The following is a 26877-nucleotide window of genomic DNA, read 5'->3' as shown; positions in this document are numbered from 1 at the left end:
GGCGAGTCCGCGTTAGCCGGACGCTGAGCGCAGCCAACGCGGACGGTCGCGTTAGCGACGCGGCGCACGTGACGCGGGACCCTGTCATACGGAGCGCTAGCGCTAGCGGGACGCATTTGCCGCGTGAGCACTGTCAGAACAACTGGAACACCTTTGGAGCAATCATAACGATATTTGATACGATGTTTGATACGGAAAATTTTATTTATTTAGTTGAAAAACTGCCACCTCTGTACGATGTAAAAGTCGAGTGATTACAGCAACAGGCAACTGAAGGCACAGTGCTGGAACGAGGTTGGGGAGGCCATGCACGAAAACTGGAATCAGATGACAGGATTATTGGATTCTTCTGATAATACTATTCATATGTATCTAAAATTTGCAAAAAACTGGATGGTGTCCATCTTGGTAATAACATAATTGCCGCGACGGCAAATGCGCCCGGAAGACGCTACGTATGACAGGCACCCGGCGTTGGCGGGACGGCATCAACGCGACGCATTTGCCGTCACGTATGACATGCAATTTTTCCGGCGCTATCTCGACGGCATCTGCGCGACGGCAATAGCGCTCGTATGACATGGCCCTAAGCTATACAGTACTAAAAAATTATCGTTATTATTAACGTTATTAATTAATTTAATTTTTTTTTATTGATTTCTGTGAATCATTCTAGGAACACTCAGACCTTAATAAATCAATAAAACATACATTAATAGGGTGAGATATTAACTCCAGCATCCATAGTCAATAGTTTAGAAGTTCTGGCTTGACATAGTAACATAACAACATAGATCACGATTTGGACATAAATACTGTAGATCACTTCGAACATTTAGATGTCTTTCATTTTAGAACACAACCCTTAAAAAATATAAGTCAATAAATAATGCGACTCAAAATTTATTTCTCAAATCAGCCAGCACCAAGAACAAAAGTAAAAACTGCATTAAGACCGAAAACGTATTCGAAACTATACAAAAAGACGACAATTTAGCTCACACAATCCAAAATCAATGGTTACAAGTTCGGACACGTCATAGTAACAAAAAAACGAAGATACCTTTCCACAAATCCAAAATGAAACTTTGGATTTCTTTCATTTATAAAAAAACCACTTCCAATTTATAAGTTACCGGCAATAAATAATTCAACTCAAAATTATTTCTCAAACGAATCAGCGTCGAGTCATATTAGTTAATCCATCCAAATCCACGCCAAAGTTTTCAAGGGGCTTAAATTTACTCGCCTCTAAGCCGTCGGTTTAATTCCCCTCTTATTCTTCTCCAGGATCAGGTTCCATATTATTCACTCAAGACTGTAGGCCTTGAGCCGAGAATTAATTCGACGTCACTTTTTATCCGTCAACTGATGATATTTCTCCCCTAAACCGAGTTTTTCTTCCTTCTTTTATCTCCCTTGCACATTTTACACCTTATTCTCAATTTTTTATTTAAGATTCAGTTTTAATGTGAACAGCTATTATTAAAACGTGCATTGACAATTGGTAGTGGCCATACCTAAAAGTATTTCGTTGAATAACTTGTACTACAGGATATAGATTTAACTATTCAGTCGTCAGATTGGTTGGAACTGTTACAACATCCAATAACATTCGTACCAAAACAAAATGTTAGCTAAAGAAAGTTTAAGCAAAACAAAGTTAATAATTAATTTTGACACATCGGTCGCACACAGCATTCAAATTCTTACGGATAAATACCATAAATACTGTTTATGTAATCTTTTACCACAACAATGCTTTCTCTCTAAACCCACGTAGCTGACTTTCGAAATCCGGTGAAAGATATCGAATTACCGTATCATTCGATAGTTACGGTTACAAATTTATAGAAAGTGTGTCTAAACCGTATAATGCAATAGTTTCACTAACATTATGGACTGTAAACTCGTTCTCAGCATTCTTGGAATGTTGTTACAAATTTATATGTTTGTCTGTGCGTAACCGTAATGCATTGTAATGTTTAAAGATGTTTTCAGAAAGTACGAACTAATTTGGTTATAAAAAAATGTATTACAAAATAACCAATAAGTCTTACTCGCTAAGACTTTAAATCATAATGTGACAGGACTTCCAATGTATATAATGTATATTATAGTTACAAGGTTGTGTCCAAAGTGGTTCCTCTGCAGGAAGAAAAATAGCCTCGACTGACAAGAGGACGATTATGTCCAGACGCGAACACTTGAACAAGAGAAGACTCAAGTGTAGGCAGAGGCCTGGCTGTACTGACGCGTAAACCAAGGGATTTGTGTAACATCGCTGGCATTTGGTTACTGATCTAGTCTTATTTGTACCAATTCTAGCCATCAAAAATCAAATAGAAGATGGTTCAATGACACACACTCATAGTATGTTGCAGAAAAAATTGGGATTTACTTTACTTGTGAACTTGATCTATAAAATATATGAAAGATTACATGTATACCTCTTATTTGTTAGGACATTTCACTAGAATACCAGTCACGGCATAATATTTTATCACACTATAAGTAACGATCAATCGGTGATGGCGTCTTAAATTACGTGCATAGCTTCTTAGTAGGCCTAATTAGATTCGTAAAGATTCTCTTACCTGAAAAAAAAACAAAATACGTATAAAAATACAGTAAGAAATATACTAACTCTAAGAGATTAACAAAACAAATAGGTAAGATTTGCGGCACTTAAGTATTCTAGATTAGTTCCTCGATTAAGCACACCTTACTTAAACAATGAGTTAGAACAACACATTTAATTTCATTCGACTCGATTCTGCTAAAGTTCTAAGCATATAACCGTATATGAGATTTTATTAAAGAATAAGAATATTTTATTTTCTCCATACATTATCCAATAAAGCGATAACTACCTTCATGATCAGAATATAGAGCATTATGAACCATGGTACATTTGCGTAGACCTACCTAATCTATACAATTATGACCATAATAGGTTTTTAGGAACCTACGTCAAATAGTCCAATGATTAGTTATTGATAATAAAGTATCTATCAGAAATGGTTCAGTAATAAAATATGAACCGGGGGGGGGGGGGGCAAAAAAATACCATATAACAAACCAATAAAATAATTACTATCGCCCTTTGTTCTCTAGAAGAAATCTCTTCACTCGAAGTTTCAACGTCCATCAACGTCAATCGTACGGTTACAACACCGAAATCCGACTCCGAGCTTTTGGCGGGAACGGGGACAAAAACCCGCGAGTCAAGAGGTCTGGAGACAGAACACTTGAGAAACTAGACTGAGCTGAGAAGGGAGAAGGTCCTTGAATGTCCTCTGAGGTGAGGGTAGCATTAGGGGCGAAAACACGTAGAAATACTGTAAAGAAAACAGTAATTTCACTTCCAGTGTAACGTATACAACCAGAATAATCATTATTTTACATTTTATTGCAGAAAGTATCAGAAATACTGTAGAACGTTGGAATCAGTGCATTACCTGATATGAAACTATCGTTTTTACAGTTAAAACGGTAATTTAAAAGTAACAGGTAATATTTTAGGGCCAAATGGACCCATTAAGTACAGAAATGAAATTATTTACATTGAAACTAAAACAAAACTAATAAAAGCTTCTAATTGAACGGCCAATGAAAACCGAAGCTTATATTCAAATGTTCTTTTACTATTTATATATTCAGAGTAGGTATAAGTCAATGATACAATAAGAGTTATCACCCATCATAATCCTGTACAGGTCCAGTTCTATCCCATGAACATTTTTATACCTACCAGCTACCAGTCTGTTTTCACTCAATAGTTTATACCATTTAGTAAAAACAGTCATCAACATATCCCTCAAATAATAGTCAATGTAATCCAATAAAGAATAGTAATTGGATTCCGGTTCCTAAAATTATAAAAAGTAATACTCCTTCGTGATTCATAATGATAGCACCACCGAGCTATTTCATGTAACAATTGAATCGCCGGTAAAATTTTCCTGCTTTGGTTGTTTCTATTTACAAACTCATTGTGTAATTAATTTATTAACTGACTGTCGACTTTCATCACGCGCCACAACTATGGTAAATCTACAAACGTAGAAGTTGAGATATATTATCAACACATAACCTAACTCTGATTAACACGTCAACCGCATACAGTACCGGGCAATAAAACAGCTGTTTGCAAATCAGCTGATTGTTGACAAGTGACGTCACGTAACACGTGATCGTTGAACCTTGACTTGCTGGCTCGGCATTACTGTATGCAGCTTTGCATAATGCATCGATGCGTCTTCTTTTTAAATGTAGTATTCGTCCTCCCACTGGTGAAAACAAAGATTAAAGGAAACTTTTGTTAGTAATATTTAATACCGAATACTTAAGGTATTTTAAGAATAGTCTTAATCGAATAAAGGGATCTCAGTTCATACACCCACGTTTGGGAAAAAAACCCAATAATGTGGTTTTTTGTTATAACGGTTAAAATACTCACCATAGGGCTACATGGATGTTGATTTTCATTAGGATTCTAATGCAATAAAGGACGATGGAAAAAAGAACTGCTTCTCTTAATTTTGCAGATTAAACTGCATTGTCACACATTGTTTTTATAAGTCTTATTAGTTGAAACTAAAAGTGTGCCATATACATATTTGTGTTCAACTTAGTATGGGCCTATGAAAAAAAAGCTTATTCCCTATAGGGGAAATTCGCTAAAACCACTTATAAATATACAAAATTCCTTTATTTCTGAGCGTCTCTCAGTAAAAACACTTTCAAAGAGTAGGTCATTATAGCTCCTATTTATAGCTCCTATTAATATATAACTTATACCGAACAGTGCAAGATAAAAGTACAGAGGAAGATAAAACAGTATATCTGCTGTGACGTAACTAACAGTGTAAAGATAAGTTAAAAAATAAAAATCTACAATGTAATTAAAATAGCAGTCAGTTTTGAAAATATTTCAAAAACAGCTCAATACGAAACTTTCGCTTTCAAAATGAAAATCCAGATAAAAGTGTTGTTGTCGCTTCCAACTCCCAGGTGCGTTTAGGTAGGAAGGGGTGGGAAGGGAATCGATTCACAAAACCAAAAACACCAAAACACCCGACAAGGCTCCGACTAGCTAACCAGACAGCGTACGAATTATAAGTTTTACCATTGACTATACACCTCTACGAGGTATATAGGTAGAGGTGTATAGTCAATGGTTTTACTCTACTGTTTGGTCAATTATTGTCAGGAAAATACACAAGAGATAGATATGGGTATACGTAATAGCACAAACAAAAACGACGTTCACAAATAAATAGGTTACTGTTACTATAAATGTGATTGATATTTTCACCTTTCACTAAAAAGGTTATATGACAGAAACATGTCACGTCGTTAAAAAAACTGTTAAGATGTAACCAGATGGATAAAAACATAATGTTGTATTTTGAGCTGAATATTTGAAGCATTGATAAAACAAAGGTTAATGTTTACCTAACAAGTTTTCTTGCGTTAAATTAGACGCACTGTCGTTTGCTTTAACTACCGTGATTCAATTTTCTTCAAGAACTTCATACTGTACATCCATACATTACATTGTAGATTCTTATCATCTAAAAACAATGTTAAGTGTAGCCCCGTCCGTCCATGTACCTACGGTTGTTGTTTACTAATTCATTCTTGTTATTTTACATACATGTATAACGAAACAAAACGAAATAATTTAAAACCATAGCTAGTCCTACTGTATTAAAACCGAAGTGATGGCAAAACGGTAAAATTTACCTTGAAACGAGGAAAGACATTCAGGCATCAACATTCTCGAACATGAATTGCGGCTTCAGACCAAGATGTGCTATTCAAAGTCATTGCTACAACTTTCAACGAGAGTGACTACCTTCCGTCAGCTGTCAGCATATGCTTAATCTTACAAGTAAGCTCTTACGGCTTCATACAGCATAATCAACCCCTGTCAATACTAAGCCAAGACATAATCACAGCTCTTACAAACCCAGGGGTGGAGACAATAGCCCAGGGGATATATCATGTTGGGCTAGGCCGATACTAATGGATATTGCCCAGGTGTAGGGTGAGCCACTCCCCTACATGTAAAGTACATTATTTTTTACCCCTGAGCTGTATCCGCCCCCAACACCGGGGTGTAGCGTATTTCCTGTCTCTTTCACAAGGGTAGTGGAAAGGTAGGATTGGAATGAAAGAATTGAGGATGAAATTCGCACAGTCTTAACACGTAGTTGTAAAAATGATCAATTAATTAAGATGGGGACGTCATAATAATTAGTTCCCTGGGCGTTATCGAAAAAGTAATGAGAACCATAAACAACAAATTAATAAACCTATATGTACCAACGCATTACCAATTAGATATTAAGAAATTTAACAATTGAAAAATTAGGTAAACAATTTAATATGTATATCCTTTAGGAACACACCACATTGGAATCAGGAATTTAGAAACATTTCATGACATTCCTATAAATTGATAAACAACACTGTAAGACTATCATTCGATAGCGAAAAAAAGCAACAATTTAAATAACATGGCTAGTTACAAGTCATGTTCTCTGTAGTGTTGTCTAGAGTATCACAGGGAAGCAAGCTAGTATAGTGGTGGTAAAGCACGGGACTTCGGTGTTGTGGACCCGGGTTCAAATCCCGCCAATTACCAATTACTCTAGGTAATGTCGCAACGCTCTAGCTATACCTAGCATGAAGTAATGTGTAAAACGTTCCGAGCTAGTAGCGTCCTTCGAGCAAAGGTAAGGCTAAAAAGCTAAGCCTCTCACTACTATCAGCTGTGCTCCAGACTTGCTATCACCACCAGACGGTGACCCGACTGATAACGTCCTGGAGATAAGAAGGTAAACAACACCAGAGTAAACAATCCTACCGTCGGTTTCTTCTTTTTTGTAGTTTGTGTACATAACAGTTATGTTTACTTTCAGGTAAGCAAGCTGGGGGAGCGAACTGGTCTAGTGGTAGCCTATGACTTTGGTCCCTGTGGTCCCGGGTTAGAATACCACAAGATCACCAATGGATTTTATCTTAGTGAAAATGCCGCAACCTGCAAACCTGCAGTAATGTGAAACACGATTTAGCGTCTTGGGGCAAAAACGTGTACGCACACACCGCTAATGAGATACATTTGTTAATTGTAGATCCATACCATAAAGAGACAATTCAACCTATTAAGAGGTTACAATTTCCAATAAATTTAGCCCATTTAAAGTCAATTTTCATAAACTCTTTTTCTCTCTTTCAAACCTGGCTGTGATTAAACCATAGACTGGGACGGTGGCGACGTCCTGTAATACAGCTACTAGGAGGTCACGAATTGTGGATATTTATAGGCATGCACTGTGGATACGATACTCCCTGGTATGGATTAACGTCCGCACTAGTGAGTACTACGACTATCCACAGTACTATCCTGATAATTAGACCGATTCGTTAATACCAAGAAAATATGTGGTTCGGATTCCACTATAAAAAACTGTAAGTCCCTTAGTTGGATTAGCTGTATGGGCTATTAATTAACAGCTGTGTCTAGGGAATATGTCGGCTTTAATCACTAAAGACAACAAGATCGCGCCACTCATCCTACACTCATCTCCATTCATACTTGGCTTAAAATACCTACTTTGTATGATCGCCATTTCATTGAAAAGTAATAAAAGTAACCTCGATTTAATTTAAGATAATAAATTGAACAAAATTTAAATGTAAACATCAAGCAGTGTATTTTAAACTGGATATGGGTACAAGTTTAACGTACAAGCAAGTGAGCAGTGTAAATTTGTTACTAACTCGAAGATTGTTTTTTGACCAGGAGAGTAACTATGGCCAGTCGTGTCCAGTTTCGAACTATCCAAAAGCTACCAACCAGTCTCAGTATCAACAACCTTTTTACAGCAGAACAAACACAACCCCACAACACAATTCGTACTAAATCGCACGACCATACTGCACCCACATATCTTGTAAAATAACCACAAACAATAACAACACCTCGTGAAGCAAATATCAATAACAAACTGAAACACACATTCGTCGCGGTAGAACGAGCACAATAATTGGTTGGTGGTTTTTACAATCGCTACAACGGTAACTGACCGTACTTCCTACAATGTACATCGGGGGAGCGTGGACCGTGACATTGGCTATTTGAGGGAGGGCTGTTTCGACCAGGATGTGTACGTTGCAAAAGAGGGTTGTAGCTTTGAATACTGCTTTAATCGTCATAATATAAACCACCTTGCTTGCTTAGTACCAAGCTTTAGAAAAAAGAAACTTAGTGTAAACAGTTTACGCTGGTTTAACTTAACAATTTCTGTCTCGATAATTTATACCGTCTATGGTATGTGGAGATAGTATTGTTTTCGTCAACATTTTCGAGTTTGAGTTTGGGTAGGAATGTGCGTTTAGGGACCACCTGAACCAAAAAAGTTGGCTTCGCAGGGGTATCCGTGTGTGTGGTTGTGTACAGATTTACAGACTACACTTGTGGGTGGTTCAATTTTGAAGAAAATCGGTCTGTGGATACAAATCCATGGTATATAATCTTCATATACTTCTTCTGAAATTTTTATTTTTAATCTTGATTTTTCCATAAACCCCATAGAATTATGAGATAATTGGATTTTTAAAAAGGGCTCAGGTAAGATTTTCATAAGTTTTAGTATTTTATGGTTCTTTTAACTCTTAAACAAAATTGTACAACCCCCAATGCTGTAAAATCTAGGGTTGTAAGGTTATTGCAATTTTTGTGATTTCACCCATACAATTTAGTTACTCCCACCGCTAACATATTATTAGAGTTTTTAACAAGCTAACGGGGAAAAGTATGTAGTAGTTTTCCTGATACCGTTTAACTAGCCCTAAAAACTCAAATGGTAACTAACTAGAGCATCTCTTATGTCACACCAACTATCAAAATCATTATAAGGACGAACATTAAGTTTTAGGACTTTGTTAGTGGCTCATTTAATATGTAAGACTAATTTATTTTTTCCATAGCACGTATTAACGTTATAATAATTATTCTACTACTATCTATAGAGGTATTAATAGGTTATTTGTTAGCATAATAATTATAAGAATTAATAAACATTTGTCAATTAAAACATCAAAATATCAACACACATAATTCAACAATTATCAACGTAAAAACAAAAAAATTAATTTGAAAACAATAACAAAATTATTAAATTACTTTGTGATTTCAACATCAAATGCACAAAATTACACAGGTTTTGCAAATCAACATTATATCGGGAGGGTATAAAATTAATGAGTCAATCAACTTCATTATCAATAAAATTGGTCTTCATCATTATGATGGTTGGTTTTAAATTATTTAATGACTTTTATTATTTCTAATGATCGTGAAATCTTAATTCTTAACTTGACATGCTAACCACACGCTTTCGGTCGAAACTCCAAGGCGAATTAGAAAAAGAAAGCGAGATTAAGAAAGTGGATGATAGTAGAGTGCAGAAGTCGTTAGAAATAATAATAGTGGGTGGTTGTCTTTTGCGATGCGATATATCGAATGAGTAGGTACTCGGTAAGATATCTAACTATTTTACAATTATTAAATTCGACTTTTCCGACGTGTCTTGTGTTTAAAACTACACAACGTTTCTAGAATTGGATAAAGTCCTCCCGTTATCAAGTGAAAATCACTAACTACTGTACATTAGACTTAGCATCGAGTATACAAAATATGATACGGAATTACAGGCATTAGTTCGTATTTTGGTTGGTATTTTTACAAATCGTTTACGAATTATTCATAAAAATGTGGTCGATGTGATTAGTATACATTGTAGACAGGCTCTACAAGCAAGATGCTTTAACGATTGTGTATTTCGATCTAAGCTTTCACATTTTGTTTATTTTTATTTTATTTTAAGATGTAAAATAGTGTATGCTTAGGTCTTGGTAAAATTACTTTCTGTACAATAATCTGTTCGGAGACCTTCTCTGTTCTTTAATTTTAATTCCAGTACCCGTGATCTCATACTCCGACATTTTATACCAATATGTTTACCATCCAAACTATATAAAAACCCCTTAAGATCTATTTGTTAACGTACGTACTGTTTAACTAAGTTAAACCTTGATAGCAATCTTGAAATTTTATGGCGACCAACCAGATTCGAACCAGTGAACGTGTGGACCAGACACGAACCTAGGATGGCAATGCTCCCTTTGAGAGGTTAAAGACCTTGTAAACAGCTGAGACTTTTGTTCCTCAACCGGACGAGGTGTTGAGGCCAATTATGGTCTGTTTGTAGTGATAATAGCACTGGACAATGAACTATTAGACACAGTGGCTAAGCATACGAGTGAGAAGTGGGGACGAGGGAGGTCTTAAAAGAGAGCGAGATCACCAGGAGCTCATAAGTTCATGAGGATTGTTATCAAATGTTTCAACTAGGTTACCAAACTCAACTAAAATAGTTTTTGGCAGATTTGCACCACTATGTAAACCGGAGATGTATTGAGTTTTGTACAGATGTTTTGTACTCATCTTCCAGTACAGTTACAAATGTAGCCGTATGACTCAATGTTCCACTTTTCTACATCGCTTCTCGGGAGAAAGCGCCCAAGATTGTTGCCTCGGGTTCGAAACGTCCTTCCCGCCCCCGCGTCATCATGTACCATCGCATCTTTCGATATATCGATGCACCATTCGACCATTCGGTGTAGATACATTCATTATTCAAGTATTGTTTATACGAAACTACAGGATCTGAATAGTCCTTCCTGATCTGCGTCGTGAGCAACCGCATCTTTCGACACAGCCATAGATTACAACGATGTGCAATTCGACCATACGGTGTAGTTGCATTCGTTATTCAAGTATTGTTTATACGAAACTACAGGATCTGAATAGTCCTTCCCGCCCCGCGTCATCATGTACCATCGCATGTCTCGATATATCGATGTACCATTCGACCATACCGTGTAGATACGTTCGTTATTCGAGTTTTGTTTGTACGATTAAAGGGTCTAAATCCCACCAGTGTCTTTATATTTTCGTACTCGATGCATCATCCACTCTTTCAAATGTTTGGTTTTAATTTATGTTTAAGACTGAATGTTTGTTTAACATTTTATTAGAGGACTCTCTAAAACATTAACATTAGGAAATTCAAGACTCGTGACTGTAGCTTCGAAGGTGGAGTATATATATTTTAACTCTAACGATACAATACAATGGAACCTCAATAACAAACCCCTTGACGACAAGTTGGACTTTCAAACACCTTCGTTTCTTAATGTCTAACCACATGTTATTGCAATCCAGGATACGACATCTACCTTAACAACAATCTGATAACGATCTGTAACAATCTGATAACACGTCTTACTTGATAATCCCCACACGACGTGATATCGAGGTTCTACCATAGTTCATTGCTCTACTCCCTATCCCTATCCTGACTGATGGCCAGTGTACGCAACAGAAGGCACCGACCACACATGTCGACCATATGACATACAGGAAGCAAAGAGGGATAGGCTTACAACTGCCGCTTCTCACATCAACATAGACGTAGACTACTCCGCAGTTAAATTGAATCAAAAGTAGGGCTACATCCGATAGTTTATATCGCATCTAGTTTCGGTTACGTATGGGGTTCCTAAAATAGGAGGTTTGTGTCAGATTTTTTCGGAAATGACTCTGATAATTTAGTAGTAAAGGACTTGTAATGTATGAGGTTCCGGGTTCAAATTCCGCCAAACGCCAATGGAGTTTATCTAAGTGATAATGCCGCGACCCCTAGGTCTAGCTTGAGTAATATGAAAATCGAACCCGGGCCCGTACCTAGTGTCATAGTTTGAAGGGGGGGGGGTGTAAATAAATGTTTTACTTATCCACATTAAATAAAATAGCTTAGGTTTGTTTTGTGGGTATTTTACAGCTATTTTGACACACCACACCAAATTATTCATATAGTCTTAAATTTGAATTCAAACCCAACCTAGAGCATGATAAATGATTAAAACAAACACAAAGTTATTTTTAACCGGGTCTTTCCGATTTTGATGGATTTAGAGTCTCTCAAATTAATTATAACGAAAAAGTACGCAAGCCGGTGTAAAAAATAAATATAGCAAACATAATTTTATAGTCCGTAAAAAGTTAAATTAACCTAACTGTGGTTTTGTGAAAACCTAAATCAGCATTTGTGTGATCTGATTTAGGCCTGATCGAATTTAAAATACTTACCATACCAAGTATGAATTTAAACGTTTCCACATTGTTATTTTACTGTAGTAAAACTGTATATCTTTTATAGTGCTGGCGTTCCAAACAGTTATCTATATTCTAGCAGTACCTGACACAAATGATCAAAGTAGCATCTTTTCGGGTGGAAAATGAGGAATAATGAATGCAATATTTTCCGGAACTAAATAAAAGTTCAATAGTATTGTTATTGTTAGTATTGGATTTTACGCTTGTGTCTTCATAAAACATAATGGGAGTCCACAAAGTAGTTTTTTAGGACAGGAAACGAACTACAACACCTGTCAGGCTATTTATCACCTGAACCTAGAAATAAGTTAGAAGTTAGACCTAAGTCTAATAATCAATTCTAAAACACGTCGCTCGCCCACGAATGACAGTTCACATCCTGAAGGTATTCTCGCTTTCAACCCAGAAGGGAAAACATTGAATGAGTTCTTTGAAACAGAAAGACATTAGTTGATTGAAAAGCAGAGAGAAGAATAGAAGAATTGCCGTATCGACGCAGCTTTTAAAGATTAGGCTTATGTATACGAACGATTTGGGGGGTTCGACAACCGGTATGGAGAAAAACTGTGGTCGCTCAAATATCACCCCATATACGGACTATAACAAAAAGACGTCTTCAAAGATGCCGAAAGAAAGTGTTGGTGTTTTACTTTCATAGTGATTATGTAGAATTGGCTTTCAAGAGTTGCAGGTAGGCCCTAATAACTTACTTTTACAATAAATACATTTTTCAGTAAATGTACACTTTAACATTTGCACATTTAAAACTACCAAACATAAGAAATTGTTTTTAATTTTGATTTTACTAGATTTCGTCCCAGTAAGCTTGTAGCTGTAAAACTTATGATTTTATTTCCTTAAACGTTCATCAGTTTAGAAATTACAAAATAGGTATAAAAAATAATTATAAAGGGGATTTCTTCCTACAATCCAACTTAGGCATTCATACTTTTTACAATTCACTCACTGTAAATATCAACTTGACTCGTCCAACGTCTCGAACCTACGTATACAGTAATAATGATGAACTGTGCGTCTACCTATCTTGCCACCAAGTAAGTCAGATTCCACTATAGACGCGCACCTACCGTGAAGGTCGATTGCATCACACGCCCATGAATAACTTTACCCAAAGTGGTGATATACATGATTTCACAGAATGCCGCCCTTTCATACACCGAAGTGTAGGTACTCAAAAAGTGTGTGAGTTAGTAATGATGAGTGACTACTAATAATGCAAAATCTTCATAGGACATAAATTAGAGAAAATTTTTTGATACTAATCGACATACTTAACAAAAGACATTCTGTACAAAATTATCATCCATTTCAAAATTTGCGACAATCACAACAGGAAGAATTTTAGGGACGACTCGATGTCAATTTTCTGTTAAACAAATCTCCAGTGAAAACTGTAGGGCCTAGATATACTAGCCTAAATTAGATAATCAAAAGGCTTTTATTGTAGGGTTCGACTTACATAATGCAGCAAATGTTGTCAAAATTTAAAAGATCTACATTGTTACTCTCTTCCCTATAAAATATCCTACGTATAATTTGTATTGTTTCCGTCAAAACTCTTGGGTTGAGTTTTAGAGATGATAATACCCATTTTGGATCCAAAAAAGTAGTTTTCGAAGTGATTTCTGTGTGTGTGTGTGTGTGTGTGGACAGAGCTAGATCACACTTGACGTCCGATTTGGATGAGAATTTGGTAGGTGGGTACCGTGGTACCTCCAAGTGTTTTCTCATTTGTTTGCATTATGATCTTTAAATGTTGATTCACCCTATCAAGTAACGGAAAATTAAATTTGAACAAAAACTGCTCGAATGATTTTGATATTTAGTATTTTATGGTTCTTTGGTAAAACCCAGATTGCTGTAAAAAATTAGGCTTATATATATTTCAATTTTACTCACAACACATGAGTTACTCCCGCCATTTAATCAAGGGTTGTTGACTAGCTTATGGGAGAAATTACGTGCCAGATTGCGAATACCGTTTGTTTTATTTCTAAATGTGTGGTGAACCTACATATAGTGTTCTCCGAATTGCTATGTCACAACATTATCACACAGTTAAAAACCATTGGTGATCCCCAGGATTCGAACACTGGTCCCCAGAGCAGAAAAACTCTCGCTATAACTACTAACTCGGCCGATTCACCAAAATCAACTCCAAGCGAATAATTTATATCAAACGCGAAACTAAATTGATACAAACAAAATGGTTTCCATTCGTGATATCATTTATTGCGACCGACGTGGTCACGAACGGCTAAACGGGCTAGGGTCAATTAGAGTAATTTATGCCCAATACCAGACCCATTATAACGGAACGGGACTGTAATCATTACTGGTCTATAGTGAGGGGACACGAGCGTCGCTGTCATCGAACAACAATGAAATTGTATGCACTTAATATTGTAAAATCAGTTTCGGAAAATTCCTATATACTTTGCAGACTAGATAGGAAGTGGGTACACGGCGGGAGTAACTATGAGGGTTTTTATTGGGAAAATTACAACAATTGCTATACATTGTACACCGTAAAATGTACAGCGTGGGGGTTTGTGTCATTCTATTCGAGGTTAGAGGGACTACCAAACTAAATTTAATCAAAATAGTTACAACAGTTTAGTGAAATAATCAGATTGTCATGTTATTTATGGGTTTATTTGGAAAATTGCCTATAAAAATCCAAATTTAAAAATTAAAAACCTGGAGATAACATAGATTAACCCACAAATAATGTTTCATCCAATTCGGACCACAGGTATGTAGCTTTGTGTGTTAAGGCATATCGCCTCGAAAATTAAATTTTGGGCTTATGATGATCCATAACGGATATTTCTATCCAAAACTCAGCTTCGAAAATTTTGACGAAAACAAAAGTATACTACTTTCTCCATATACCATGGATAGGGGGAGAAAGTACAAATGAATCATCTTACACAATTCGTTTCTTTATAATATTTTACTACTCCACGTCAAATGGGAACACCCATACATAGTGTTTGACTAACAGTTGGACATTTTAAAATAGTAATCAATGTCAATGAAAACAGTTAAGAATTGTAGCAATTTGTTTAACTTCAAAAAACAAATATTGACATTGCAATTCAAAATGTTGTTGCATAATTGAAAATATTTCACACAAAATGCAAAAATATCAAAACGCATTTTGACATCCTCGTTTTGATGAGCCTCAAATGACGTTTTCACCTCCCCCAAACACACCTGCAGAACCATAATGAGGTGTTTGTTACTTTTCTCCTCACCCCTGCTGAAGCCCCCCCCCCTTACTTCTTACAGTTTATACGTGTATGAGAGACGCGATTTTATGCTCTTAACGCGTGTATAGACGACAAAATGAATGATGTTTGTTATGTTTCAACGATTACTTACCATTTTCTGTCATCTCTTACAGTTGGCATTGCTAACGGTTTTTTTTCAGTTTTCAATTAAAATACACACGTTTTTCGGCGTTGTAGTATAAATGAAAACATACATTTATTTAATCACAAACAAAACAGTAAGCGTACGTTTTCGGAGGTTAAAGATGAGGAAAATAATAGTTTAGCTTAGGTTTGCTGAACAAAGAAAAAATTGCCGATTACTACTAGAGGTATGTAATAGGCTACTTATACTTTTAGGTTTCCTAGATTCGTGCACATTTACCTTCTTCAGTTAGGTAACATACCATAAGGTCCAGGCACTGACATATAAAATAGATAATTGGTAGACGCCAAGTACACTATCAAATTCCCACCATCCCACATAAAATTCCAACGGAGGTGAAGAATCGTCAAACAACACAACCAATTTATTCTTTGCTCTAGTTACCGTTCTCAATTGACACTGCGTTGTTTCTAACATGCAAAATGTTACGTAAAAATGACAAAAACACGAGTTGTCTAATTACAAGGGAATATTTTAACAGATAAGACTGAGAAATGAAGCTTATCAGCAAACTGACTCTTCACTGATAACAGTGCTAATGTAAAAGGTTTAGGCAACTCCCAAGGCCCTGAACTAGGTCAGGCTTTCATTTTCGTGCTTAAACAGTTTCCTGATTTTAATCTAATTATATCCGTTAACACATATCACGAACGTGTTAACTTATTAACAAAACACGAAACTCCGTATGCATGTCATATACAATTACAGGATTTTGTACATGTGGCGATCATTTCCAAAGCTCATATTAAAAATATCCCCGCCGCAACAAAACCTCCATTTTCCTGAATAATGAGATTTTTCCAAAACTGCTTCCTAAATCATATCAGTTTAATTATTAATTATTATAACTAAACATTTACAATTTTATGTTTTATGAGGGTACAATACAAAATAAATTAAAAGTAAGGTTAAATAAAGACAATGCCATACTTAAATGCGACGAATCCTGACGGATACACTTTGACAGGAGTTATTTCAAAACGAATAACAGTCATATTTACAATGAGTTTAAAAGAGTCAACTCAAAGATTACCGGTGTGTAACTCAGAATATATTTATCTTCGTTATTGATAAATGATTGACTTTAAACAAATACATATGTGAGTTTAAATTGCTTGAACTCAATTATTTTACGCACTAACTCGAGCATCATGTAACTTTCAACTAGTAAGCTAGTTAATAAAGTCTCACAACTTAAAACAATGAAGGGGGGATCACGAAAAGTGTTTTAATTAAAGGACTTTGTCCAGGGAGGCGTTATTTAGAAACTTTGAAGATAAATCAGCCTCACGTCGGTCTTCAAGGGTAATTAGAAAAGGAGAAACGCAAAACAGGATAAATGAGGGTGGAAAGGACAAAGGAGCTGAGAAAATATATTTGAAGATAAATTACATAGTGATATATAGGCATTGTCGAATTATGCAATACGTATGTTACAATAATGTGTGTTATAATAACGCGTGTATTGCAACAGCCTGTGTGAGTCATGGCAAAAAGTACGCTTTTCAAGCAACCCGAATTAAAAGGTACCTATATCTCATTTTCTTTTGCAAAACAACGTTATAAGTTTGCATCCCTGCTTCCTTTACCTTGTGGAATCAGCTGATTTACCTTGTGGAATTGTTGTCCACATGTTTTTTTTAGTGTTTATGAATATGACTCAACATGGTCTTCATGCTTAGGATTGGTTTATTTTATAGGTACTTCAATCGAAAAATAAGTACAGTATTGTATTTTTCACCTTTATTCATTTTATAACCTATTTCATTTATTAGGTACCTATTGGAATTTAACCGGGTATATTAATTGAACGTGTTTCTTGACGTTAACAGAATTAATGTATTCTTCCACAACACATGATTTGTTTGAGGTTGAGAAAACAGAATCAAACAAACAAACTTTTTGTTAACACTCCATTGAATCGTTACAAAAATGCAGAATTTATAGCTACAAAACAGTTAACAAAATCAAACTTATGATCAAAGAGAAATTGCAGAGTTAAGTGCATTAAATTTATATTCTACAAATTTAATTAATACAAGATACGCCTTGTATTCATTAGTATGAGATAACTTGTTAACCAAGTCCAAGTACTCGCAGAGTTTAGTTAAACTTTGATTAATGTACAAAGCAGTTGCACCAACTAAATCGTATTAATAATTAGTGTTGCTGGGATATCCGAATAACATTAAACGATAGATTTAACATACTATGTTTAATCTATGATTAAACCTACTCTATTTTAAGTACAACAGCTTCTGTATCAGTGCTTTGCAACGTGAAGAGGACGCGGAGGAGAATAATTTGTTTATACAACTGTTGTATAAAATAGTTGCACATCTACCAACACTTAAAGAAACAAAATTCAACCGTAGAATTCCGTTTGAAAAAGATTGGGATTTTAATTCAGGTACGGTAAAGTTAAGTGGTAAAAACTTATTAAGCTGGCAACATTGTACATAATAAAAGGGGCGCAGATGCACTTACACATAATTTAACTACCAACGGTTTCATTTTTAAACAATACACTTTTTAAACGTTCGTTTGAATGGAAATACAACCTATAAGTCTACCCTAACTTAAATTAAATAAGAAAACAAGAATCGATCAACAGACAGCATTCCATTCGCTCACCCAATTATGTACACTATAGGCTATATATGATATTTGTCAACTGAGAAGGTAAAAATATATCAAAACCAAAATGGGTTTAAATAAATTTGATATTTTACCTTAACAGTTGTGAAAAGTACACTTAAACCATCTAGTGCTACCTTATCCTAAAAATTAAGATTAAAAGCCTTTGTGTTTTTGAGTAAAACAACATTACGTAGGCTAGTCAAAACTATGTAAGATTATTCATGTTTTGTCGTTGTCTACTGAACTATAAACTGAAATTCTACTTAAACCTAATGTTTAAAATGAAGTTGGCAAGGGATCGGAGTATTTTTGACATTGCAGACTCTAACAAACAAATTAAAATGTCAATTACGAATACTGTAGGCTATAAATAATAATATATTGAATCTAAAGAGTAACATTCATAAACTTGGGCCTGGATAACGTATGGGTAATTTAGGGCTAGTAAATGACCAGTAAATGCAGATTCATGACTCAAATCACATAGGCCTACCCTACTTTCTTCGATATCATAGTTAAAATTAAGATGATAGGCCTACTGTATTCCAAACCCCTAATATTACATTTTAAACTAAACCCTCTATATTTAAAACATCCAATATCAATAATCCTAAGCATCAATATAATAATTAGGCTCGAAGTAAATAAAATGGCATCATTAGAGAGCTTAGGTGATTTAGGAGTTAATTGAAAACACCGTGGGAGAGAGTAAGAAGACCGGATACGGGATGCAGCTCCAGACACCGGAAGTCTTTGATTTTAACGCCTTTGGCCCCGATAGTCCAAGTTGGTAGACCGGTAACTGTGATGTGTGGGCTACGGAATATTAATTATTATAGCAACTTGACGAGAAAGTATAGCCTAGAGATGATTTAGATATTGTCAATCAAATACACAACTTTCTTGGTTTTAACAGTTTTTTATATGAATCGTGGAAATACCTTCACTGACATCCAAATATCACACGAATAATACATAAAAAAACCTGTATGGATCGTAAACATAAAGAAATTACGCCACTGGAAGTTACTCTAAATAATACAAGCCAGAGGTCTGTTTGAAGGTTCTAAGTAGGCTTTAAACGTTTTCTTGGAACCCAGTGGAAGATTGTAGACGGGGATGTCGGCGAAACTTGCTTGGCGAGGTATTATTTACCTTGGGAAAATTCGTATTTACAAATTTTACCCTCACAACACCTTGTATTCTTGATTCGCTTTTACAGGTTCACGATCTCAATCAATTAAGATAAGCCATCCACATTCTCCATACCTCTACACATTCATTCCAAATTTCATAAAAAATCGAAAACACACATAGATTTGAACGAAAAGTGTTTTTGGCCTCTGTGGACATCAAATTAAAAAGTAATCCCGTCCCGGGTTTAGACACTGCCTAGGTCTTTCCGTACCAACTACTGTAATAGCCTAGCTTCTTCCCTATAGAAAAGACCAAAAGTATTTATCAGGATCGAATTGGCGTCCTTTCGATGGCTAGGTGAGAGCTATAACAAATTTTGCTATGGCTATGGAGTATTAAAACAGTTAAAAAATCAGATCTGACTTTTTTAGTCCTTCCAAAATAAAACAGCCGTAACCGGATTCAGTTTTAAGCCTTCTGTCGGTGTTTCTTGCGGCGGCAAAAACTGTATGTTGTAGCGACACATGGATTCTGTGCTCTCTCTCACGCACATGGTGTCGCTGCATCTTCGTTCTCACTCGCACTTGCAGAGTCACTACACCTCTGTCTCTCTCGTACGTCACCGACAGATGTGCGTCACATCACCGCTGCAGCTGTGTCAATAACCAACAAATATCACAAGTTCATTGTGGACCGGAGCTTTCTTTTTTTTTAGTAGCCTATAAGTTTGCCCAATTTAAATGCGATGCCATTAACACTTGAACGTTTTACATTTTTAACGTACTGTAGTCAATCCAACAACTCAACCAATTTACCGAAACCCATATTCAGCTACAAATACTACTCCATCCTTTACAACAGTAAAACAGCGTCTTTGGCGTCAGTAGGCTCCAGCTTGGAAGTAAATTGAAGTGCCTCAATCTAGTCGAAAGTCGGAGCAGAAATCGCCCAGCGAAAACGAAGACAAAAGGGTAAAAGATGAACGCCCCTGTCAAACTTGACAAAAGACTTTGAACAAAGAGCTAGAGTTAAAGAGACGTTGGGGAGGGGGTAAAACTCGCTTGTCGTCAAACGTGTAAGTTTAACGATCATCACCCAAGGTTTATGCTAGACAAAATATAACATAATAATATATTAAAAGCATGATGGGCATATTAATTGATCAAGTCACATGGAGAATTAGACCTAGCGTTCAGTAAGCTTCTCCATTTAATTTATTACAGTATTTTACAAAAAGAAGTTATTATCAGTTGAGTTTAAACGGACATCTTCAACAAAGAAAGAGAATGTGGTTAACGAGTCTGTAAAATCATAAGTACCGTACCGGTACTAGTTTTGCATGATGTGTATTACTGTCATTAAAAGAAAAGAAAAACGGCCTAACAAAAACTAATCCCCCCCAAACTAGATTATTGAACTCGTTTGAAGAACAAAATTGACCAGTCTAGGTTTTGCAACATAAGTCGTTTTGTTTTAAGAGTAAAATTTCCAGTCGTAAGATGCATAGGTTATCTCTGCTAGTGATAAAAGTCCAATACGAAGTTTAAAATATGTATTTCAACCCTCAAAACAAGGGTAATGCTGTGTACACGGTTAAATTTCTGGGCTCAAAAAGGCAACAACTGGCAGAATATAAAAATTACATAGCAAATTAACTAGAACTGTCAACAACATGGAGTGTAAGTTTAGCTTTGCTGAAGTATCGATTCCACTTACATCTTATCACTTTCGCTTATCAGCACCTTTGCGTCAACAGGATTTCCGAAAAGGCGGGCAAACACTGACGAAACCTTACTCAGAAATTATCTTGAACTCGCAAATTTTAACAAGGTTTGCACGACTCAGGACCAAGTGTTAATTGACGTCTGGTTGGCATTGTCAATTGTAAACGTATTTTACCTTGGATAAAACTGAAAATATGTTTCGATCCGAGTAAGTTACCCCACGTCGTAAAAGCACTCTTCGGAGGCCTTAAAAATTATAAGTTTAAAATGTAGACCTACATTTAAAATCGGTTTTACTTAAGTAGGCCTATGGCAAAAATGCCATTTTCCTACAGTTACCTGACAAAGTGGGCTTCCTTGCACTGATTAGGAATATATATATATATATATATATAGGAATATATATAGGAATATATATAGGAATACCTATAGCACGCAAAGTAGCTAATTGCTGCACCTACTTACTTTTGCCGACCTCATTTTTTGCTATACTCCAGTACTCTAATCAAACAACACAAAATCGTGTGCTTTTATTAGGCACGTAATGTTTGTACGCTTGAAAAATACGTTGACAACACTTAAAAGATACGACTACGATCCGCTGAAGCGTTTCCCATTTCGCTCAACGCTTGGATTTAACCTAACCTAAAAACGTGTTGCATCGGGTTTGAAAGACTAATTCTGTTGGAAAAATGTAATGTGCACCTCTTTTGCAAGCCTCGTGCACAATGCGTAACTCGAGTCAATGAATACACATTGCTCGAGTGCAAGGAAAGTGCTTTTGCTGCACCCGAGCACAGAAAACGTACTACTATAACCGTCATAAGGTTCAATGGTTATAGTAGTACGTTTTCTGTGACCCGAGAGACTTTCCACACTCGCCCGCGGCTCGTGCATAGACATTTTCCCCTCATGTACATAGTTTTAGTGTTGTGTAGAAATAGATGTCCGTTGGTATGTAAAATAAATAAATGTGCAGCAAACAAAGTGCCACTTCGCACACTTTTACATATATGTACTGTGTAACTAACTTAACCTATTTCAAACAATAACATAGCCTAGCTTTTAATATTTTGACTAAAGCTTGGTCTTCCTAGGCGCGGAAACGAAGTGCGAAGAGAGGAACGCGGAGAGCGGACTCCTCTTGTCTTAAGGTAATTTAATGTTACTGTTCTCCTCGAAGCGGAGCGGAACGCCATGTTAATTGCTTTTCCGCTCTCCGCCCTCCTCTTCCGCGTTTAGGAAAACCCGGCTTTAGGCAATTTAATGTTACTGTTTCCCCAGAAGAGGGGCGGAACGCCAGGTTAATCGCTTTTCCGCTCTCCTCTTCCGCGTCTAGGAAAACCCGGCTTAATTAGGTCATAAGTTACCCTCCCTATAATACAAATATACTGTTCTCCGAGTAGTTTTGATTTTAAAAAAACCGGAAGAGGTCAACAACAAAATTCGTGTTTGCACCGGTCCCAAAAGAAGGCATAGTAAGTTAAATACTGTAGGCCAAAGCACTTTAAACGAAAAATCTAAAAAATCAGAGAAGCTAAGTTGTTTACATCTTCAGTTGCCTTGAGTGTAATAGAGAAATTAAAAAAAAAATAAAACAAAATTCAATTTACTTTCCGATAAATTTAAAGCATTGATATGCTCTTCTCCTTTTTATTCATTGTTGTTTGCTTGAAAGTACCTCCATTTATCCAACTGCGGTCCACCAACAATAAGGTCTCCGATAGCCACTAGAGAGAGACAATAAAAACCACAGACTTTCACAGGGAAACCATAACAAATGGGCAACAAAAGACGTCCCGGCGGATTTCTCAAGCACAAAATGGTCAACTAGGCCAACCAATCGGAGGCCAGGCTGCAGTAACAACAGATGCACATATCTTACGCTATTACTTGCGTTCGTGTACTCAAAGTAATGTCCTCGAGCCATTACCTTCTCCAGGTAAGGTAAAGCAAGGGGCAGGTACCATTTAACTTAGCATTAGGTTTACGCAACGGCAGTCATGATACCGCCTGTTTTTAATCGTATGCAGAGGCGAATGACCTATTTCGAAAGAAATTTGTCTTTAACGCCAACTAATTGGTTTTTGTGAAAATAACGATGCAGTAGACACAATTTTTGTTTTTCAAAATATTGACTCTCGTAATTATTAGCCTACAGGCATTATTAAGCCTAGGTAGATGTAAGTTAGGTTATGTTTCAAACTATGTGCCACTCACCACTAATTCGTCGCATTTCGAAACTTTTTTCTTAGCCACCAGCTAGTATTCTCCAAGTACAAACACAAACTGCACTAAATTAAAGAAATTACACCAAAAACACAACACATAAAAATGTAAACACCAAGCCACAATAACACTGAACGCGGTTGGTTATTCTCGTCTCCACCATTATCCGTTGCCACTTTTAGGATACAAAAACGACTTAAATAGTCACGAAATTAACACAGTTTCGTAAACTCCTATGATTCGGTTTAATTTTAAGTCATAAAAACCAATATAAACAACGTGAAAGCGAAGCTAACGTAAACATACGATCTTCGCTCTGCAACGTCACATACGCTACTGCTCTCTCGCGGAGGTATCCACAACTATGGTAGAGGGGGGGACGAGTCCACTATGGTTTTGGGAGGGGAGGTACCGTGTACTAACAGGAAATATAGTAAAGTTCCGGCGAATCGAATCGGCGCGAATACCGGCAATACATTTGATTTCCGGTCAAACTTAATACATCCGACTTCCGTCCCGTTGCTGTTTTCAATGAGATTTTGACACGAGACGAACAATTGCCGGATTTAATTTTATCGTTATCACATTGCGTGTAGCCAGTAGATTTCGGATTACTTGATTAGATATTTTTGTTATTAATCTGTGATTGTTGAAATCGGAACAAATTTATTTCAGATTCTATAGTTAAGTTGGTTATGTTATTTCGGTCTGTTATGGTATTTTGGTTGTTATTGGGGTAATGATTGGAGGCCTCCTAGCACATATTGCGGAATGATAAAACTTATCAATAATCATTACTTTTTCGGTTGAAAATTTATTCTGTGAACTTTTGGAAAAGGCAAAATATTAGGCCTAATGAGGAATTCGAATTTAACTGTGCAGTATCCATTTTTATCCAAAACTAAGTTAATGTTATGTTAAGTTAAGTTAATGTTATACTGTAGTAACATAGTTCATTTGTATACACTTATCGTCAAACAAATACTAGAATAATAATTTGACGATAAAGTAACAGTTAAAAGTGGTCTACACCACCATGCACACTAGTATTTTCGTAGTTAGTCTAGATACATCATCAGTTTAAAAAAAACTTTTAAACATTTCCCCCTTTTTCAAAATTATCTATGGGTGTAGGTGAACTCAAATATTGCTCAATGTTTTAGTGTACCTACATTATTATGTGTTGGACCTCAGAGTAAGTAATAAAACAAAATTTGTTTTATTACTCTGAGGTTAGACTAAAGGAAAGTGACAAAAAATTAAATAAAGTTTTTCAAATTTATATTATAAGACTTTTACCGTCTTGAAGCAATCCAGTGTACAATACTGGTATTATTAACAATTGATAAGCCAATATAATAGGTATTTATCTAAAAGCAAATCCTGGTCAGCCAACCACAAAGTATTTTTCAAATTGTTACATTGGGTTTCTCTGAGGGGCCCAATGTAAGTGGACATTGTATTATTTTTTAGGTATTCACGAGTTGTTAAGTGTTCAAATTTTGAATGTTTTAAAGATGTTATATTTTTATTGTACACGCTCCTATAGGTATTTTAGTATTAAAACAAACTAGCTGTTTGGCCAGCGCTTCGCTCGGGCATTTTTTTTTAAAATAAATTAGAAATGCAGCTGTAAAACCTTGTTAACCTGTTGACTGACACACCTGATACAATCATTGAGGAACCTTCCATAGATCAAATATCCGATTGCATAAAGAAGGCATGAACTTTTTTCCATATTTATAGACGTCCAAACGCCACCAAAAAAGGTGTAGGTATTTTATTCATAAAGTAAAAATCCAAGATACATATTTTTAAAAGAAATAAAATACCTATAAAATTACACTAATGAGCTGTGTAGTGTCAAATAGAAGTAGTAAAATCCATAGTAGCCAAGCACTCAACCTTTTAAAAGCTTGTGGTTTTCAAATACAGCTTAACCTAGAAATATCTATATATTAATAGGCAAGCATGTTTCTTGCCTATTAAACCTTTTTAAACCCTTTTTTTCAGCTTATGTGCATCGTTGGGAAAATCAACGCATACTGTTAGACATATATTTTCCTGTAGATGTCCAGAATCCCTTCCAAAATTGAAATAGGCTCGAATATAAGCACAAAAAATTAATTTGAAATACAAAAAAAATGAATATGGGCTTTATATATTATTTTTTATTTCAAATTCATTTTTTGTGCTTATATTCGAGCCTATTTTAATTTTGGAAGGGATTCTGCACATCTACAGGAAAATATCTTTCCAACAGTATGAGTAGATTTTCCCAACGATGCACACGAGCTGAGAAAACCCCGTGGTAGAGCTTGGGGCTTTGAAGCCCGTCATCACCAAAATGGTTACAGTATCTAGATGTGATAATGCCACGACACACGCCTGAAGTAATGTGTAAATCAGTTCCGGTCTAGAACATAGCATCCGTGAAGGTGGGACATACAAAAACAAAACTGTCCAACCGTGTTTTTATTTCACATTATTTTTACAAAAAAGACCATCCAAACTTAGTAGTACGCGTTTTTTGTTCTGAAGGAAGAGGTGTAAATTTCTCCAATCAGTGATTGGAGAAATTTACACCTCTTCCTTCAGAAGAAGTGAAATTGGATTGAATCACCAATAGTTTTAACTATTTGATATTGTCTTGACTCAGTGGTTCGGAACCCACCAGAACTGAAGGTCAATCCGTATGGGTAACAAATAGTTTAAATATCATGCTAGAAGAAATTGCTTTGTACAATAACTTACTTCTGTAAAAGCCATGTTATAAATAATGAGTGTAAATCATTATGGCACAGCAAGGATTCATAAATGCCCAAATACGAGTTTTAAAAGGAGATTCGCTTATAGTTGGTTGAGTATTGATTTACAAAATTTGCGACTCGAGACAAAAAGGGCGCGTTAATGGCTTATCGTTTTCTTATCAGTTTACAGATGACTTCACTCAGATTATAAATCGATATTACAGCATGGGAAGAAAGGGAATCGGTCTGTAATTCACTTGCTGTCAGGTGCCTGCAGCCATCGATAGTGTGTTATTTATTCTAGGGTGTGATTAAAAATGTATATTTCCCTAGTTCCCAGACCATAGCATATATGTGTATATACAGGGTGTCCCAGAACTCTCTACCAATATTTTAGGGCATTGCTCCTGGGTAAGAAACATACCTAAATATCATATTTAAATTGTCCGGAAGTCCTTAGTTACTCTCACAGCCGCCAATTTGTTTTTTTTTCAGTTATTAATTTTTTTCTAAAGAATAGTTAAACATATGAATTGGAAACTTTGCACAAACATTTATGACAACTAGACAAAGCTACAAAAAAATTATGACGATTTTTAAAATTCATAAAACAAGATGGCGGTCATTTAAAATGTTGTTTCTTAAATAACTCAAAAACCGTTGATTTTACAAAAAATTT

The 26877-nt window shown here is 35.8% G+C and overlaps 1 protein-coding gene across 2 annotated transcripts in view; it reads right to left on the bottom strand.

Annotated features, from left to right (window-relative positions):
- LOC128999342 (caskin-2-like) overlaps positions 1-26877 on the bottom strand; it is a 242594-nt gene that overhangs the window by 196692 nt on the left and 19025 nt on the right. The window contains exon 1 of one of the 2 annotated variants that reach the window (XM_054425792.1): positions 23440-23758. The exons of the other annotated variant lie outside the window; for it this stretch is intronic. Coding sequence (XP_054281767.1) covers positions 23440-23455 — 16 coding nt within the window. The 5' untranslated portion in view covers positions 23456-23758. Of the gene's footprint in view, positions 1-23439; positions 23759-26877 lie in introns of those variants that run through there. 2 annotated transcript variants of the gene reach the window in all.

This window comes from Macrosteles quadrilineatus, unplaced genomic scaffold (genome assembly GCF_028750875.1).
Source record: "Macrosteles quadrilineatus isolate MER2022 unplaced genomic scaffold, UCM_ALF_1.0 Scaffold_8__2_contigs__length_117827958, whole genome shotgun sequence".
Lineage (NCBI taxonomy): Eukaryota > Metazoa > Arthropoda > Insecta > Hemiptera > Cicadellidae > Macrosteles > Macrosteles quadrilineatus.
The sequence above is the reverse complement of the archived record's forward strand: the minus strand, read 5'-3'. Positions and strand labels throughout refer to the sequence as shown.